The sequence below is a fragment of the Macrotis lagotis genome, chromosome X (genome assembly GCF_037893015.1).
Source record: "Macrotis lagotis isolate mMagLag1 chromosome X, bilby.v1.9.chrom.fasta, whole genome shotgun sequence".
NCBI lineage: Eukaryota > Metazoa > Chordata > Mammalia > Peramelemorphia > Peramelidae > Macrotis > Macrotis lagotis.
Window position 1 is genome coordinate 143,707,178 of NC_133666.1, and position 18,696 is coordinate 143,725,873.

The window sequence follows — 18,696 nt, forward strand, 5'->3', positions numbered from 1 at the left end:
TTTGGGAAATGAACAGGATGCTCTCGGTAAAAAACAAAACAAACTTACATGAGCAGATAGAGTGAGAAATGTACTGTACACAAAGTAACAGAAATATTGTAGGATGAGTTGTGAATGATCTACCTTTTCTCAGCAATACTATGACCCAAGAGAAATTTGAAGGAATTATAAAGAATGCTATCCATCCCATAGACAGAGCTGATGGTGTCTGAATACAGATTGAAGCTTACTTTTTTTCCTGCTTTATTTTTCTTGAGGTTTCTCTTTTTGGGGGGTGGGCTATGTTCACTTTCACAACATGACTACTGTAGTACTATTTTTCATGACTACACATTTTAACTTACATCAGTGTAAGAGAATGGGGGTGGGAAGAAGGAGAGAATTTGGAACTCAAGGTTTTGGAAGTGAATGATGAAACTTGTTTTGGCATGTAATGGGGAGGAGAATAAAATTATATATAAATAATGTAAAGGAGCCTGTATGACCTGTTCTTGATAAAACAATGTTGGTATTTTTATGATTGCTATTCACTTTTCTAGATATTTACTAACCTTCCAATTAATAATAGAATTCTGCTAGGAGTACGTCAGTTTCATCAGAAAATTTTTTTCTTTCCTTTTTTGGATATTGGGACTTCTGTCCCCTAGTTCTGTCTCATTTATTGTAATCTTTTACTGACTGACAAATGTTCCATAATTATATTTGCTATTTTTAAAAAATTGTTTTTATTTTCAACTCAAACACACAAAAAGGCATTTCTATACTTAGGGCAGAATATAAAAATAAGATTCAATAGAGCTTGTGAATCTCCACTTCAAAATCCTTGCTTTTAAAAAATTATATAATAAATTCTGCCTACCACTTTCAAAACTATCCTATTTAACTATACTTCCTATGTCATTAAAAGTTAATTTTTCCTCTTGTAAGTATGTTTATACTAAGTTTTCCTGAGTGAGTTACTCTTGGTTGTAAGCCTGTATTCCTTGCCTTCCAGAATATCATATATCAAGCTCTTCATTCCTTTATAGTGGTTCCTTGCTAAATCTTCTGTGATCTTGATTGTGGTTCTTTGGGACATGAATCCTTTCTTCTTGGCTGAAAGCACTAATTTTTTTCTTTGGCTAAACTATTACTGAGAGTTTTCATTTAAGGGTTTCTCTTACAAGCAACTGGTAGATTCTTCTTTTGTTCGCTCTGCCCTCTGGTTCTAAGAAATCTGAGCAGGTTTTTTTTTTTTTTTTGCTTTGTTTTGTTTTTAAGATTTTAAAACAGTGTGTCTAAGATTTATTTTTGATCATGGCTTTTCAGATAGTCCAATCATTTTCAAATTCTCTCCCCATAATCTGTTTTTCTCCTTAATCTGCTATGGGATACTTTACAATGTCTTCTTTTTTGAATTTGTTTTAATTTTTCTTGTTTTCTTACAGTCATCAGCTTCAATTTAGTCCATTCTAATTTTTCAGAAATTTTGTTTCTTACACAAATTTTGTATCTCTTATGCTAAGCTATTAATTTCCTTTCCAGTTCTTCTCCCATAGTTCTCATTTCTTTTCTAATTATTTTTCTTGTGCTCTCATTTCATTGATAAAAAACATTTTTAAGCTCTTTTTAAAAACTCTTGCTTCTCAGCTGGGTGTACATGTTTGCCAGTTCTTGTATAGAATACCTATTCTCCAACCTCTTCTGAAATCCTTCAGATGAATGATTCCCCCCTACTACCTCATAACTCTCTCTGAAAACAGCCAATTGAAAATATGCTAGGGATACATTCTGCAGTGTCCTTTACCTTATGGGTGAAGGATTCATGGGGAGATTTGATGATGAGCCAGAGATAAAGAGTTCCTTCTACAAATGGAGATTTTTCAATCACTAGGTTTGTCCAATAATGGCCAAAGGAAAAAGAATCTTTATAGAAAGATAATATAATATAATCAGAAACAATGAGAACTGTATATAAAAGAATAATAATGACAAGACCAATCTGTAAGATCTGGGTTCAAGTTCTAGCTCTGTCATTTACTTGCATATAACCATATCTCTCTGAGCTTCAACTTGCTAAGAATATAACAAACAGGGGGCAGCTAGGTGGCCCAGTGGATAGAGCACTGGCCCTGGAGTCAGGAAGACTTGAGTGCAAATCCAGCCTTAGACATTTAATAATTGCCCAACAGTGTGACCTTGGACAAGTCACTTAATCCTATTACCTTAAATAAATAGAATTTTAAAAATATATTTAAAAAAGAGACTATAACAGTCATTGTCCTAGAGCTGCATATATTACGTGGTTGTGAGAAAAGCAATCTGTAAATGGTAAATTACTATGCAAAGGAAAATTGTTACTGTTGTTCAGTAGAATTCAAGTAAATAACAGGATCAAAGAAGTCAAAGAAATTAGATGATAGGCAGGTCAAAGGAAAGGCCCTCAGACTTCAAGTAGAGTTCTGAAAATGCATTCAAGTTTACTAAGAATAGCATACATAGCCTTTTTTTTTTTTTTTAGGTTTTTGCAAGGCAAATGGGGGTTAAGTGGCTTGCCCAAGGCCACACAGCTAGGTAATTATTAAGTGTCTGAGACCAGATTTGAACCCAGGTACTCCTGACTCCAAGGCCGGTGCTTTATCCACTGCGTCACCTAGCTGCCCCTATATATAGCCTTTTGAGCCAGGTTCTATAGGGATAGGCCTGTTCCATTTGGCTCTGGAGACTCTTTTCTCATCCCTGCTATATAATAAATAAGGGTACCAGAGTGAACAGGGTACTTAGTGTATACACACAGTATGTTGTTTGAATATTCTCATTCTCTGAGGATAAACTTGATTTTTGGAATTGACCAAGAGTTATTTGGGGCCAAATCTGACAAAGTGAATGACCAAGATGCAACTATAATTTCAACTTAAGTGATTTTTGCAAGTAAAGCAAGATTTAAATAAGATACAGATTCCTGTCCTCATGTCCTATACAGGGGAAGATATGGCATATACAGAAATTACAATACAATGTAATGTATGATATGAGAAACACAAGCAAAATAACAGGTCATATTTGAGGGAATCTGGGCAAGGCTTAAGAGAAGAAAGACATTTGTAGTTCATAAACTGGATAATTCTCCTCCCTCAACAAATGTTCAAGTGCCTATGCAATTTAGGGAACAAGACTACAAAATCAGAAAGATGTTTGCAATAATGACAGTATCACTAAACCAAGTACTGATCTCCCAAGCAGACTGTACATGTAAACTTTGGGTTGGATATTTTTTAAAAGTCTTGTTAATTTTTATTTTGTTCTATCACACAAGGGAGGAATATAACACATAGTAAAAGCTTGAGATGACACTATTAACTTAAAAGATTGCTACTGTTATTCCCCTGCCCCCAAAGCCAATGTTATCTAGTGGTAGGTTCTTTATATGTGATCTACAGCCACCACCTTTCATGTTGTTTGTCTGGTTTTTTTAGATTTTTCAAGGCAATGGGGTTAATGTGCCCAAGACCACACAGCTAGGTAATTATTAAGTGTCTGAATCCAGATTTGAACTCAGGTATTCCTGACTCCAAGGCCAGTGCTCTATCCACTGCACCATCTAGCTGCCCCCACCTTTCATGCTGCATACAGCATTTATAGTCCTACTACTTAGGGAACTGGGTATTCTAGAAAGGATCAAATGGTTCATTCATTCACTTAAAAATCAATTATAAGGTGCTTATTATGTGCAAAAGACTATAATGTCCTTTTTATTAAATTAAGAGCAGGTATTAGAACTAGTGAAAACAATCTGGGAAGAAAGATAGGAGAACCTGATTCTTTTTACTTTGTAAAAAATGACCAATACTATCAGATACAGATGATATGTTACTTAGTCTCACTGAATTACTTTTTCTTTTTAACTTTTTTTAATTATAAAGGATGACTTTTTGGGTAGGGACAATAGATAAGGAATTTGGAAATGAAGATGATATAAAAACTGTATCTATACATATATATAGATATAGATGACATATAGAAATTTACATCCATAACCATGTGCATATAATTCTAGACGTGTATATATGTAACTATAATATATGCTTATAAATGACCAGTTGTTACTTGAAAATTGGGTACTATATGTATATATCAATCTCCATGTGGTAGAGAATGAGAAATCATAACAGAAAACCAAAATCACAGCCAAGTTCCTAGTAACTACAAAACTTCATAATTTGCCATCTCTTAACTGAGAAAACACCAAGTGTTCCTCAGTAAAAGAGGGACCATGATTATTTAGTCTGTTTTGATGTGAAACAGCATTTCAAGAGATGTTCTGCCTCCAGTTTCAAAATATGCAGCTTCAATGTCTAGTAGTAAACAAGAATGTCTTGATATGCCCTCAGAAATGCCTAGCTCTACCAGACTCAAAATGTTTATCTCCAGGGCAGAGGCAACAAATATTCTTTCCCTCATTCCACTCTTACCTTTTTAGAGTGAGTAGCAGATAGTTCCCGGACAAGCTCTTTTAGTTTCTCTTGGCTTCTTCCACAAATAATTAATTTAGCACCAGCTGCATAAAAAGTTTTAGCACATTCTAAAAGAAAACATAGTAAGAACATAAATGTTATAATTGAAGACATCCAAAACCATTCTCTTCTAAAATAATTAAATGGATAGATGATACTTACTGAAAATTCAGAAGATACAGATGATTGTCCAATGCATTTCTGCCTCTATCCCCCACTTCCCCTACCACTGCTTCCTACCACTGGGGTCCATGTTCACAAATCTGACTCTGATTTTCCTAACAGAGCTCTACTGCAACTATTTCCAACTCTTACTAGAATAATAAAAAAAATATGAGTTGTGATGTTAATTAAGAGTTAAAGTCACTCATTTAAAGAGGCAGAGTATGGTCAGGCTCTACCCCCACCAGTATGACATATCCTAAATGCTAATTTTCAACAACTCTGCTATTTATCCTAGGTTTCCAGCTAAATGTGTTAAAAAGAGGAGCAGTTCTGGGATATTCACAATCTCCATAGTGGTTCTGTGTGCTATGAAAAACAGATTTAAGATCATTAAACAGCTTTTTAGTATTCAGGAGGTAAAAGAAACTTTTTATCTTGGCAACCTTTATTTTAAAGGAGTTGAATGTTAGAGAATTCATGACTTCACTGTCAAGAAGAATGAGGAGATAGGTATGTCTTTTAATGCATTTTTTTTTAGTCTAAATACTCTTTCTCAGTATTATTTTAAATTTCATTTTAACCATAAGAGGTCACAGCAGGATGAGAGAGGAAGTCACAAGACTGTTCTGGACATAGAGGCTCTCCCTTCTCAAGAAAGAAAGTTCATCATTAAGTGTCATTCTAATTCTGTTTTTAAACCCCTCTATTTCTCACTAAAAGATACTCCAAATGGTCTTCCTTTCAACTGATCAACCCCAGTACCAAATTTCTCAGAACAATTTTATGCATCCCTGTCTCTCTCTATACACACACACACACACACACACACACACACACACGCACGCACACACACTACTTCTGCATGTATAAAATCTAACTGCACTGAACTCTGTGAGAGAGTTCATCAAGGGTATTTTCCATTGAGCTCATACTTGTATGGCCATCTTTTAAATAAAAGTTAATAAATTCATTCAGTAGGTCAGTCTCTCGACTGGCAACAGAATACAAGTTTCTTCAAGGCTAGGACTTTGTTGATGGACTTGCTCATTTCATCAGTGCAACAATCAGGGACAATTTGGGGCTGTCTGTGATGGAGAACACCAGCTGGATCCAGAGAAAGAACTGTGGAGGAGTTTGAATAAAGACCAAAGACCTTTAATTTTTTTTGGGGGGGGGGGTTATCTTATTATGCGATTTTGATATTGCTTATACTTTATTTTTCTTCCTTAAAGATATGATTTCTCTCTCATCACAATCAACATAGATCAGTGTACACCATGGAAACAATGTAAAGACTAACAGAATGCTTTCTGTGAGGGGTGGGGGGAAGGAAGCAAGATTAGGGGAAAAATTGTAAATAAATAAAATCTTTCTTTAAAAAATATTCATAATAGGAAAAAAATAAATCTATGGTATTCTTAAAATAATACACTAGTAAGCACAGTGTATGGCATATGACTGATGGCAGGTAATTGCTAAAGGTTTGTTGAATGAACGCATGAAGCCAAATGAAGAATAGGATCGTGATGCAGAGTACACTTTTGTCTAGCCTTAGTGGGTTCTGTCTTTTAGGTCAGCAAAGTATTGCAAGCTCAGGCCATCCCAGCACATGTAATTCCTCTTAACAATGAGCCAGACTTCCAGAAGAAACTGTTAGAAAGATTTCTGTTAAACTCAGATGGCAACATTTTAGAGAGGAAGAATGTTCCCTGAGGTTCTTCATCATTCCCAAAGGAATGTAAAACTTTTGATGACAGACTTGATGAAGGAATAAAATAAACTACTTTAGGTCATACCCCAAAGAATGGAGAAGAACACAGAACTGAGGAGAGTACATCTTAGGAAGGTCAATATATAAATAACCTTTGAAAAATGATAGTCCAAGCTTGAATAGCTCTGAGAGCAGCAAAGTCAGAATGGGAGGAAATGAACCCTGTACAGAGAGGAACTGAGAGAGAACAAAAGGCAGGAAAAGCATTTCATTTTTAGACTTTAGGAAAACTATATAGGAAAAGAAAAGATATGAGGGCAAGGGGGAGAGTAGAAAAGGGTCAGAAAAGAGTTGCTGTCCCCAGAGCTATCATTTATCAAGGCTAACATATAGTTCTTCTCTGAAGCAAGATTTCTGGGATTTCTTAGTGTATGTATGTTAGCTTTCACAAATTTGGGATGGAGGCTGCCAATTATGGGTATATAAAAATATATTGTTCCCTTAGTTGACAATAATATTGTTTGCTCAAAGACAAACTTGTCCAAAAACATATATATTCATATGAAGTAAATGTCAAACAGTCCTAAGAAATAACCTAGCTCCTAAAAAGCTTTAAGGCAAGTTAGCAGATTTACCCAAGAATGGTATAAGTTTCTTCCTCTCAAAAAAATCCCCAAATGATTTGCTTGTTTTTAACATTCTTATATAAATAAAGACTGAGTCCCTGAATCTGATAATAAATTACTTGGAAATTAGACTGGACCAAAGAGAAGCTAATGACTATTAGATGACAAGAAATATTAAAGTTAAAAGACTGAAAAAATGGAAATATAAATGTAAAAATGACTGAATATAGGTCAAAGAGAGATAATTTAAGAATCATTGAATTATTTGAGAGCTATTGACCAAAAATCTCCAAAAACTCTTAGAACAAGAGAACATAGTAAAAACTGAAAAAAATTCTGGTCCCCTTCTGAAATAAATCTCAAAATAAAAACTCTCAGAAACATTATAGACAAAATTGAGAGCTTCTAGGACAAAGAAAAAAATATTTCAAGCATACAAAAAAATATAATCATAGATAGTCCCCATCATAATGTTTATCCTTTATTTTTTTTATATTTTTAGTTTTTTGCAAGGCAAATGGGGTTAAGTGGCTTGCCCAAGGCCACACAGCTAGGTAATTATTAAGTGTCTGAGATCAGATTTGAACCCAGGTACTCCTGACTCCAAGGCTGGTGCTTTATCCACTATGCCACCTAGCTGCCCCCTTGTCCTTTATTTTTGAAGAAGACCATGACATCAGGGAGGTGACACCATGACAAAGACATGAATTGGACATGAGTGAGGGGGGGCTGTGCAAACATAGAAGAGTCACAGACAAGATCATAGAAGTTTTAGCAGTTACTATGATAAAGTGGAGAGTTTAGACAATATTCCAGAAGGCGAAAGAAATAGATTTACCACCAAAAATAATTTACCCAGCAATGAGAAAAATGAATCTTTAATGAAACAGAGGATGAAAGGACCAGGGCTCCTAACTTGGGGTGTGAAGAGAAACATAAAAGGAATGAGCAATCATAAGGGATTAAACAAATCTGGATTGTTTACATTCCAATATGTAGATACATATCCCCTCAGAATCAAGTTATCATTAACAAGGATTACAGATACGGCTTAATAATAACCTATTTTGATGATACTTAAAAAATAGAAATTAAAGGAAAAAGGAATTCATTAAGGAGGAAAGGAAGAAAAAGGATGAGAGAAATTCTTTGATATAGTCTGAGTGAGGCAAGAAGACTGTACAAACAAAGAGGAAGGGGGAGAGGGAATGAATGATACTTGAACCTCACTCACTTTCATCTGAACTGGTCAAAGGAAAGAAGACACACACATAATTGGGTGTAGAAATACATTTCATTCCAGTAAAAGAATAGGAAGGACAGAGAAGGCAAATTAAGAGAGGGGTCGGTTCTGAAGAAAACAAATTCTAATCATGGAGGGTGGGGTTTAGGAAGTAGAAATTTTTCTTTTTTTTGTGAAGCAGAATTTAAAAGGAAAGGACAAGAGCACTTGGTGAAGTAAAGAAAAGTTCAAGGGAGAAACAGAAACATATATTATTAAACTTAGCATAACACTGTTATTTTAGACCCTTCTTTGAAAAGAGAGAACAGAAAACTAATCAATGACCAACAAGAATTCCAGAAGATTCAAGATGAAATATGCTACCCACACTAAGGAGGTGATATACTCAGATTCCAGTTTGATGCTTATATGTTTTTTGGCCAGTTGGGGAGTTTGTTTTGCTTCACTCTACATATTTATTACAAAGGTTTTGTTTTTCTTTCTTAAGGGTGGGAGGAGGGCAGGAGAGAGAGAGAGAAGGTAGCCTTGCATCAATTGGAAAAAAATGAAATTAGTTTTAAAAAGAAAGTCTAAGTCGAATGCAAATGAAATTAGAAGGAAAACATAGATTAGGCTTCATTTATCCAAGATAACTCAAGTTAGTCCAATTGACAAGTAAGCAAGGACTATTAACAGGCAGGTTTGTGGGTATGCATATTTTTTAATATTATTATTTGTTTTTTTATTTCATAACAACTTCCTACACTGGCCATTTCCAAAAAATATATGTGTCTTCATTTGCATACCTATCAGAAGGCAGGCAGCATGTTTTTTCATGAGTTCTTTGGAATAAGTGGTAACATTGATCTTAATAAGTCTTTCATAGTTGTTTTCCTTTACATTATTGTATTCATTATATAAATATGTTTTTACATAGTAAATGTGAGAATTTGTTTTGCTTAACCATGTATATTTCTAACAAGGATTTTTTTTTCCATAAAAGTGTAGGAAAAAAATAAATGCTTGTTAATTGAATAAAAATTAAATTTAACTAAAAAGAGAATACTGGTAACTTAGAAGATGGTAGTTTCAGTTGTGTGAATAGGATGGAAGTCAGATTGCCTAGAGCTGAGGAGTAAGGGGAGGTATTAATTGTAGAAAGTTGTATTTTTTTTTCACTCTAGATTCCAGTAGAAGTTTATCTGAGAAAGAGAGGATAAAGGATAATAATATCAAGTGAGAAATTTTTGATAATTGAGGAGACCTGGCCATTTTTAAAGATAGTAAGGAAAGATTCAATAGAGAGGGTAGGCTGAAGATAAGAGAAAGGAGGGAGAAGACCATGGAGACAATATGCTAGAAAAGATGGTAGGAATGGACTATGGAATGGACTATCAAGGGAACATATAAAGGTGCTAACTTTGGCAAGAAGTACCATCTTTTTCATCAGAGATTGGAATAAAAAGGGAGAAATGGGGTATGATATAGGGTAAAGAGAGCTCATGATCCACATCCTTATTTTCTCATTAAAGAGAGCAAGTGGCAGAGTTTAGAAAAGGCAATAGGAAGAATGAAATATTCAGTCTTTTAGGATAGCTAAAAAATTCTGCCTAGGAAATGGGATTAAAACAGAGTCCACTTCTAATTTGGCTAGAGAACTGTATCTCCCTTATCTAGAATTCTCTCCTTCCTAAATTTGACCTTTTAAAATCCCTAATATCCTTCAATTTGAGCACTACTTCCTGAACTCTTCTAAGTTCTCAGATGCTACTGTTGGGACCTAATTTCCCCTACTTTTTCATCAGCCAGCAAACATACTTCAAAACTTACCTTTTCCTAGTCCAGAGGTTGCCCCTGTAATCACTACTACAGAATCCTGGATGTAGGCCTTCATTCGGAACCTCTGAAGCAACTTGAAGAGACCGAAGATACCCATGCAGCCAATGAGTAGGGGGATGATGGCCATGGAGGTGATATAATCCATTATCTTTCCCTTTGGGACAATCCTCCTAGGGGTGTCAGGTGCAAAAAAAAAATGTTTATGGCAAACTAAGAAGATTTAATAATATCCCATTCTATCTGAGAAATATTCCAGATCTCTTTATCAAACCTAAACTCTGAGCTCCAGCAAATATTGCCTCCTTCCCAAAATAATTATACTAGGTATTTAGTTTCCAAAAAGCACCATTCTATTACTTTTGTTGATGTTAACTTCTCTTACCTATGGTTTTGTCTCCTTTTGTATATGTATGCATGTATGTAACCAATACTGATGTTACTAAAGTTGCATTTATATTATTTACATTGTTATATTCACATATGTGTTACAGTACTAAGTTACAGGTATATTTAACAAAGCCAAACTCACTGGAGCTCAGACCTTAATTTTTTTTTTTGGTGGGGGAAGGTCTGAATATTTATCAGTGTAGGAAACAACATTTATAGAAACTCCCTCCAGCAAAAAGTTCAGTTAGGAACTAGTTTGGCAATTGGGCTACTGAGAAGTTGAGTACGGTCACACATATAGTCTATTTCAGAGGCAGGTCTTGACTCTCAAGCTGATTCTTTATCCATCATGCTATCCTTCCTCTCACAGATTTTATTTCTAAATTTTAGAGGAATTGAGAGGATTTAAAGTAAATTTAAAGGAGGTGGGAAGAACTGGACAGAGGTCTAGTCTGGATGTTATTAGATCTGGATTCTCTTTTTAGATCAACAGCTACTCATGTTGTAACCACAGATACAAATAAATTCCTTTGCATTCCAATGCCCCCTTTAATCCCCAAATTGAGGAGTTAGACCAGATCTCTAAGATCCCTTCTAGCTCTTAGGAATGGTATTAATAATATATTTGGTTTTAACTAAGTTTGCTGGTTAAATAATTGTCTTTATGCTATAGGTAGCTAAAATATTTGGGCTCATTTAACTTTCCACAAGAAACCTATATTTTGGGGGGCAGCTAGGTGGTACAGAGGATAGAGCACTGGCCCTGGAATCAGGGGTACCTGAGTTCAAATCTGGTCTCAGACACTTAATTACCTAGCTGTGTGACCGTGGGCAAGTCACTTAACCCCAATGCCTTAAAAAAAAAAAAAAGAAACCTACATTTTTGGAACTGAAATGATAGACTATTACTAATTTCAATCCCATAACATTTTAAGAATAGAAAATCTCAGAATAGGGGGGCTAGGTGGCGCAGTGGTTAGAGCACCGGCCCTGGAGTCAGGAGTACCTGAGTTCAAATCCGGCCTCAGACACTTAATAATTACCTAGCTGTGTGGCCTTGGGCAAGCCTCTTAACCCCATTGCTTTGAAAAAAAAAAAACCTAAAAAAAAATCTCAGAATTAAAATAACAATAATTATACAAATAGTCTACTAAGAACCAGTTCAGAAGCAGAAAGAGCATAATGAGACTTAAAGCATCTGATCCAGGATAAAATCATAGCTTTGCCCCTTTCTAGCCACATGACTTCAGGCAAATCAATTAACCTATCTTGAGCTTAAGTTTCCTCACATGTGAAAAAGGAAATATTTTAAGATATAGGAAAGCATTTTTGTAAACAAACCTTAGGGCACTACATAAATGTAATAAAAAGCAATTAGTACCAACATTCCACAAAGGCTAAGAGCACACTTCTACATAAGTTTGGTCCATGATTGTCATAATGATCATCAAAGATATTGTATATAATCTAGAACAGTAAAAACAGTTCAAGGAGAGCTCAGTGACAACTGAAAAGAGGGATAGTACAAGGCTGTGGCATCCATCTAAGCTTCGCATGAGAGTTCAAGTAGTTAAATGTGGCTCAATGATATAAGAAGAGTGAACACAGAGCCAAGGAATGGCTAAGGAGGCAGTAGTAATCAATCAATCAATCAATCAGCAGTTCCACCAGCAGAGCATTAGTGTACTAGTTTTCTTTTTTTTGTTTTGTTTTGTTTTGTTGCAAGGCAGTGGGGTTAAGTGGCTTGCCCAAGGCCACACAGCTAGGTAATTATTAAGTGTCTGAGGCCGGATTTGAACTCAGGTACCCCTGACTCCAGGGCCGGTGCTCTATCCAATGCGCCACCTAGCTGTCCTGTGTCCCAGTTTTCTTAATCTACCATGTGCATAAGTACTGAGTATTGTGCTAAGTACTGGAGATACAAATTCAAAGACGGAAACAATCCCTACTCTCAAGGATTCCATTCTTAGGAGAGTGTAAGGATGAACAAATGCCTTTGTCTGACCCACAGTACTCTATAGTAACAGGGCTGAACATGATTTTAAAAAGATCAGTAACACCATTAGTCAACTGGGTTGAAAGAATCACTGATATAAGATGACAATCTTCTCTCCTACAATCCATCATACCTCGTTGAACCCTGTCTAATAGAGAAGTCAGATTTCCTGTATGGTTAGCTGGTCAGTCAGACAACAAGCACTTATTAGATGCCTACTATGAACCAGGCACCATGCAAAGGGCTGGGAAAACAAAGAAGGGCAAAAATACAGTCCATGCCTCATGGAGCTTACAGTCAGTCTAATGAGGAAGAAAAACAAGAAAGCAACAATATAGTGTATGTGTGTTTGTGTTTGTGTTTGTGTGTGTGTGTGTGTATGTATATGCAGTGCAAGGGAGAGTTAATTCTAATTCAGAATTCAGCATTAGCAGTGGGAAGGAGCAGAAAGACTGCTTGTAGAAGTGGGATTTGAGCCTAAAGGAAGGTTAGGAGGAGGAGGGGAGAAGGGGTAACATTCCAGTGAAAAGGACAGGGGAGAGACAGAATTAGGCATGAGGAAACAGAAGAAGACTGATGAAACTGTATCTTAAGAGAAGATGGAATTAGGAGAACAAGGAATAGTCTGTCAGATCTATGGAGAGGGGAGGAGTTTATAATCAACATTATAAATGAAAGAAGAATGGAAAATATTTATTACATTAAATTAAAAAATTTTTGCACACATAAAACCAATACAACCAAGATTAGAAGGAATGCAGAAAGCCAGGAAATAATTTTTACAGTTAGTATTTCTGATAAAGGACTCATATCCAAAATACACAGAGAATTGAGACAAATTTAATAGAATACAAGTCATTCTCCAATTGATAAGTGGTCAAAGGTTAAGAACAGGTGGTTTTCAGATGAAGAAATTAAAGCTATTTATAGTTGTGAAAGTGTTCTAAATCATTATTGATGAGAGAAATGCAAATTAAAACACCTCTGAGGTACCACCTCATACCTATTAAATTGGCTAAAATGACAAAAAAGGAAGATAATCAATGTTGGAAGGGATGTGGGAAAACTGGGACATCACTGCACCGTTGGTGGAACTGTGAACTGATCCAATCTTTCTGGAGAGCAATCTGGAATGACGCCCAAAGGGCAATAAAATTTTATGTACTCTCTGAACCAGCAATACTTCTACTAGGTCTATATGCCAAAAAAGAGGAAAAGACCCACTTGTACAAAACATTTATAGCAACTTTTGCAGTGGCAAAAATTTGAAAATTGAGGGGAATAAAATTGTGGCATATCAATTTGATAGAATACTGTTGTTCTGTAAGAAATCATGAGCCAGGGGGCAGCTAGGTGGCGCAGTGAATAGAGCACAGGCCCTGGAGTCAGGAGTACTTGAGTTCAAATCCAACCTCAGACACTTAATAATTACCTAGCTGTGTGGCCTTGGGCAAGCCACTTAACCCCATTGCCTTGCAAAAACCTAAAAAATAAAAAATAAAAATAAAAAAAGAAATCATGAGCCACAGGACTTCAGAAAAGCCTGGAAAAGACTTTGTAGGAATTGATAATGAGATTGTGAGCAGAACCAGAACATTGTAGATAACTACAATATTGTGAGATGATTAACTATGATAGAAGAAGCTCCTCTCAGTAGTTCAGAGATCAAGGACAAAAATGAGAGAACTCTTATGGAAAATGCCATCCCTATCTAGAGAAAAAACAATGGAATCTGAATGTAGAGCAAAGCAAACTGTTCACTTTTTAAATTTTCTTTTATGTTTTTTCTTTCTTACTCATGGTTTTTTCCCCCTTAGTTCTAATTCCTCTTTCTCAATATGGCTAATATGGAAATGTTAAACACAACTGTTTACATTACATGTACTTTTAACAGATTGTTCACTGTCATAGGGAAGGGGGAGGGAAGGGAGGGTAGCAGAAAAATGTGGAATTCATAAACTTGCAAATGGATGAATGTTGAAAACTACCTTAGCATGTAATTGGAAAACTAAAATAAAATAAATAAAACTTCTTTTATGTTTTTCTTTCTCATTTTTCCCCTTTTAGTTTTAATTCTTCTTTTACAACACGACTACTATGAAACTATGTTAAACACTTGCATAATATACAACCTATATCAGATTACTTACTATTGTGGGGAGGATGGGTGGTAGAAAAATGTGGAACTCAAAAGCTTACAAAAAGATGAATGTTGAAAACTTTGTATGCAATTAGAAAAAATAAAATGGCATAACAAAAAAGAAACAGCTAAAAAAAGTACACGGAAGGGAAAAAAATTTAAGATAGGAAGAGATCTAGGTAATGAAAGGTTGCAAATGCCAAATAGAGGATTTTTTATATTTGATCCTGGAGGTAATAGCCATTGGAGTGTAATGAGTATGTGGGTATGAGTATAGCATGGTGACATGGGGGTGGGTGGGAGTGAGAACTTGAGGAAAATCATTATAACTTAATGAAAAGAGACTGAAGGGGGGGGTGTTTGTGTGTGTGTAAATATTCTTTTTTAGATTTTTACAAGGTGGCTTGCCCAAGGTCACACAGCTAGGTAATTATTAAATGTCTGAGGCCAAATTTGAACTCAGGTACTCCTGACTTCAGGGCTGGTGCTATATCCACTGCGCCACCCAGTCGCTCCATAAATATTTTAAGTATGATTTTAATATTCATTTTTACTTCTTTCACAAAATAACCTTGAGGAACAATGGAATGGAAATGGGAAGAGGCAAAAGATTAAGAGAGGTAAAAATCCTCAAAATATTTCCTTGTTCTCTCTGTACCCTACATATCTACTCCTCTATTGGAAGAATTGTGGCCTTTCCCTGAGAGATGCAGGGATTGGTTGGTAGTAGTCCAAAGCAGCTCCAGAAAGCTTAGCCTGTCCTGAGGCAACATTAGAATTACCCAAGGCCCTGAATCTCATAGGTAATACTAGAACCAAATTTAAATTTTCCTCAGTGTCTACAGATAAAGAATATTCTTACTCTCTCTGCCAAGATGCCCTATGGACCAGAGTCATCCAATTCTTTTCAGTTCACACCTACAACCCTGGAGTTAAACAAAATAAAAAGAAGTAAAGAATGTGCTATGGGTAACCTGCCATTCATTTGATTTCATTCTTCTCAATGCTGCTTACTCACTTCATGAGGATTGAAGCCTTAGGGGATATCTTAAAAAATGCTCTGGAAGAGAATTCGTACTATAAACAGACAAATTAGGCCAAGAAGGTTAGAAGAGACAAATTCTCAAAAACTCAAACTCTCCACATCTCTTAGGGGAAGAGAGTTTAAAATGAGACACCTCAGCATGGCTTCCTACTGGAAGAGGAATCCTATGATTTTTATCTTACATATACTAAAGATACTAAGAATTCAACTAGAGCCCAAACAGCAAGAAACAAAATGGGTAAAAGAAAGGGAAACTACAAACTTTCTAACTATCTATACCCAAAGAAGAGGAACCTTCTAGGATTTCGTAAGCACTTAAAACAATACCTCAGTCCAATCTGGATCTCCTGGAACTGAAGGACATTTTGCCTTAAGAAAACAAGTTGTCAGGTTAATGTAATCCATTTGTCATTCTATAGGCTTCATTTCTTTGGGGAAAGCAGATTCCTGCATTCAATCAAGCATGTTGTTAATGACTCAAAATGAAAAATGAGTTTAAAATCAGTTACAGATCTGTCCCAGCTGCCAAACCAATGTGTGCTATGTATTTGGGAGAATCAAGCTCAATCTCAAGATTTACTCCTCTGATGATTTAAAGCAGGGAGTTTCACAATGTTCTAAGGGAGTATTTTAGGGACTTAAAGATCCATTCTATTTCTGCTCCCCTCCTGAAAAATTAAGTAAGCAACAATGAGGGAATTAGAGAAGAGGACATTCTATTTATCTTTTTTTATTTACTCAGCTATTAGAGGGGATGTAACACTATTGCTACAATTTCCCTTATGTTGGGTATCATCCTCCCACCATCTAGACCGACAAAACCTGGTTTACCCAAAGAGGTCAGCATTTTCCTCTTCAATTTTTAATCTCAGACCCCTGAAAGGGCTAACTGACCTCCTCAGGTACTCACAGCATACATGTGTCAAAGCAGGACTTGGACCCAGGTCATCCTAACTCTGAAGTTAGCTTTCTATCTTTTACTCACTACCACCTCTCATGTTCCCATATTACCACTTCCCATTTTCAGTAATCAGGACTGAGTTTCTAAATAATCCACTCTTGCCTTGCTTTGGGGGTACCATCTTCTATCAAAAAAATAAAAAAAAGAAAAGGAAAAATTCTCAAAGTGACACAAAACAATTGTGAAGATTCAAAAAGTCTTGTGTAAAGTAGTGAAAATAATAAAAGATGCATGGAAAATAAAAAGTTTTAAAAACTAAAAGTTTTATTTGGGAGATAGGACCTATAAAGGAATTAGTTTTACATAAATAATTTATTACCCATTTTCTAAAACAGAAACTAACTTTATAATTTTAAAAGGTCACAACTAATAACTAATTAGGAATTCAGAAACCTAGATCTGTGGCAATTTTGTTGGGAAGATTTAAATGGGAGAAAAATGTATTGCTCAGATGATTTTCTATGTTTAAGGATCAGTATGGAGAAAGGAAGAGGGAACATATATCATTATTTTTATGGGTCACATGACCCCATAATAAGTGGGGTCATGGAGAGAAAAAGCTGTTAGGACTTGAAAATAAGGAATGAATCATTTCTAAGCACCAAGTAATAGACAACTATGGCTATAAATAGATGCATGGTACATAAAACTTAATTATATACAGACACACACGAACACAATTAAATTGTACTATTAATGGAAAAAAGGCTATTTTTGCATGTCTGGTAATTTTAAATAGCTGAAAAAACTTTAAGGCTATCTATTGGTGCTTTAAACCTGTTTTAACTTAATTTAATTAGAACTGTAACTAGATGAAGTTTTGCTATTTAAAGTAAAGAGAGAAAATTCTGGTACTTAACTCTAGATTCATTCTCAGAAGTCAGAAAATATCACTATTCGTTTGTAATTCAACTATTCTAAATTTCCAAAAACAGTGATCAGGACATCAAGTAAGGAAGAGACAACACTATCTTGTAGCTGAGATGACACAGAGCTCACCCAGGGGCACAGTAAATACTTCTTTTAACTCACTTTTTCCTACTCCCTTCTTATTAGTAAGAACTCTATATTACATTTCATAGGTAGAAACATTTTCCCTTACAATTCTTGTCTCCTTCCCTAGCAGATTTTAAAAATCAAAGAACAGGAGAGAAAAATGATCCATTACCACTATCACAACATTTCAACTTGTTGATGTTGGTTTGTTCAGACATGACACAGAAATAAACCATTAATACCCTCATCTGAGAATAAAAACATTATTTTATAAGAGAAAGTATATTAAAACCTTTTAAGTCAGAAATGGTTTCAGGACAATTAAAAGGCTTGGATAACAGTAATTCACAATGTTACGCACAGCAGAATCAGGTTAAAGGGCAAAGAAGGATTCCAACTGGAAGGAACACAAATCATGAGGCAAGGTGTGGCTTAATATCTTAAAAAGCAATAAGGATCCCTTTCCTGCAAACACATTCTACTTTCATAATCAAGTATTGTACTAACTATAATCCAGCCAGTCTATTTAAGGTAACAAAAATCAGATAAAAATCTATTTTCAGAAAGTGCTGGCTAAAAGGAGAACCAAGTTCCTCTTTTTGTGACCTAGTAGATATCTAGTCAGCAGCAACAGCACAGAGTCCTTAATTAGCTCCACTCTTTGGATTGAAGAAAATATAATATCCTACCTTTGATAAACACTCCCCAGTAGTGGGTCCCAATGCCAGTGTTTTTCCTGGGTCTTCTGACACAAGGGTAGACAGACAAATTGGGAAATGGCAATGCACCAAACAAATGCTCCACAGCCAACAGCCAATGGTCAGGATTACTGAGAACTGTTTTCTAGAAAAGCAATAGGCAAGTTTCCTTCTGTGCCCTTTGTCCCCCAATCCACCCTCAGCTTAAAAAGTTATAGACATATGTGAAAAAGTAAACCTTAAAAAATACTTAAGAAATTTTTAAAATAATTTTTCTCATTTTTTGAATATATTTTTGACAGATAATTTTGTTCTATTTCTTGGTTATATATATTAGAATTGTTTTAACACTGATTATTCTAGGAAAGTCTTATTTAGTCCCAATTTTATTTTCTTTTCTTTCAGATGATGTGATTT

General features: G+C 35.4%; 1 protein-coding gene across 5 annotated transcripts in view; it reads right to left on the reverse strand.

The window, feature by feature from the left end:
• DHRS7B (dehydrogenase/reductase 7B) overlaps positions 1–18,696 on the reverse strand; it is an 81,705-nt gene that overhangs the window by 26,056 nt on the left and 36,953 nt on the right. For 3 of the 5 annotated variants that reach the window (XM_074204848.1, XM_074204844.1, XM_074204847.1), the window contains 2 exons: positions 10,048–10,226; positions 4,452–4,561 (listed from right to left, as the gene is read on the reverse strand). In XM_074204848.1, the coding sequence (XP_074060949.1) occupies positions 4,452–4,561; positions 10,048–10,201 (264 nt within the window). In that variant the 5' untranslated portion in view covers positions 10,202–10,226. Of the gene's footprint in view, positions 1–4,451; positions 4,562–10,047; positions 10,227–18,270; positions 18,425–18,696 lie in introns of all 5 variants that reach the window. The other 2 variants (XM_074204846.1, XM_074204845.1) reach the window with 1 other exon arrangement.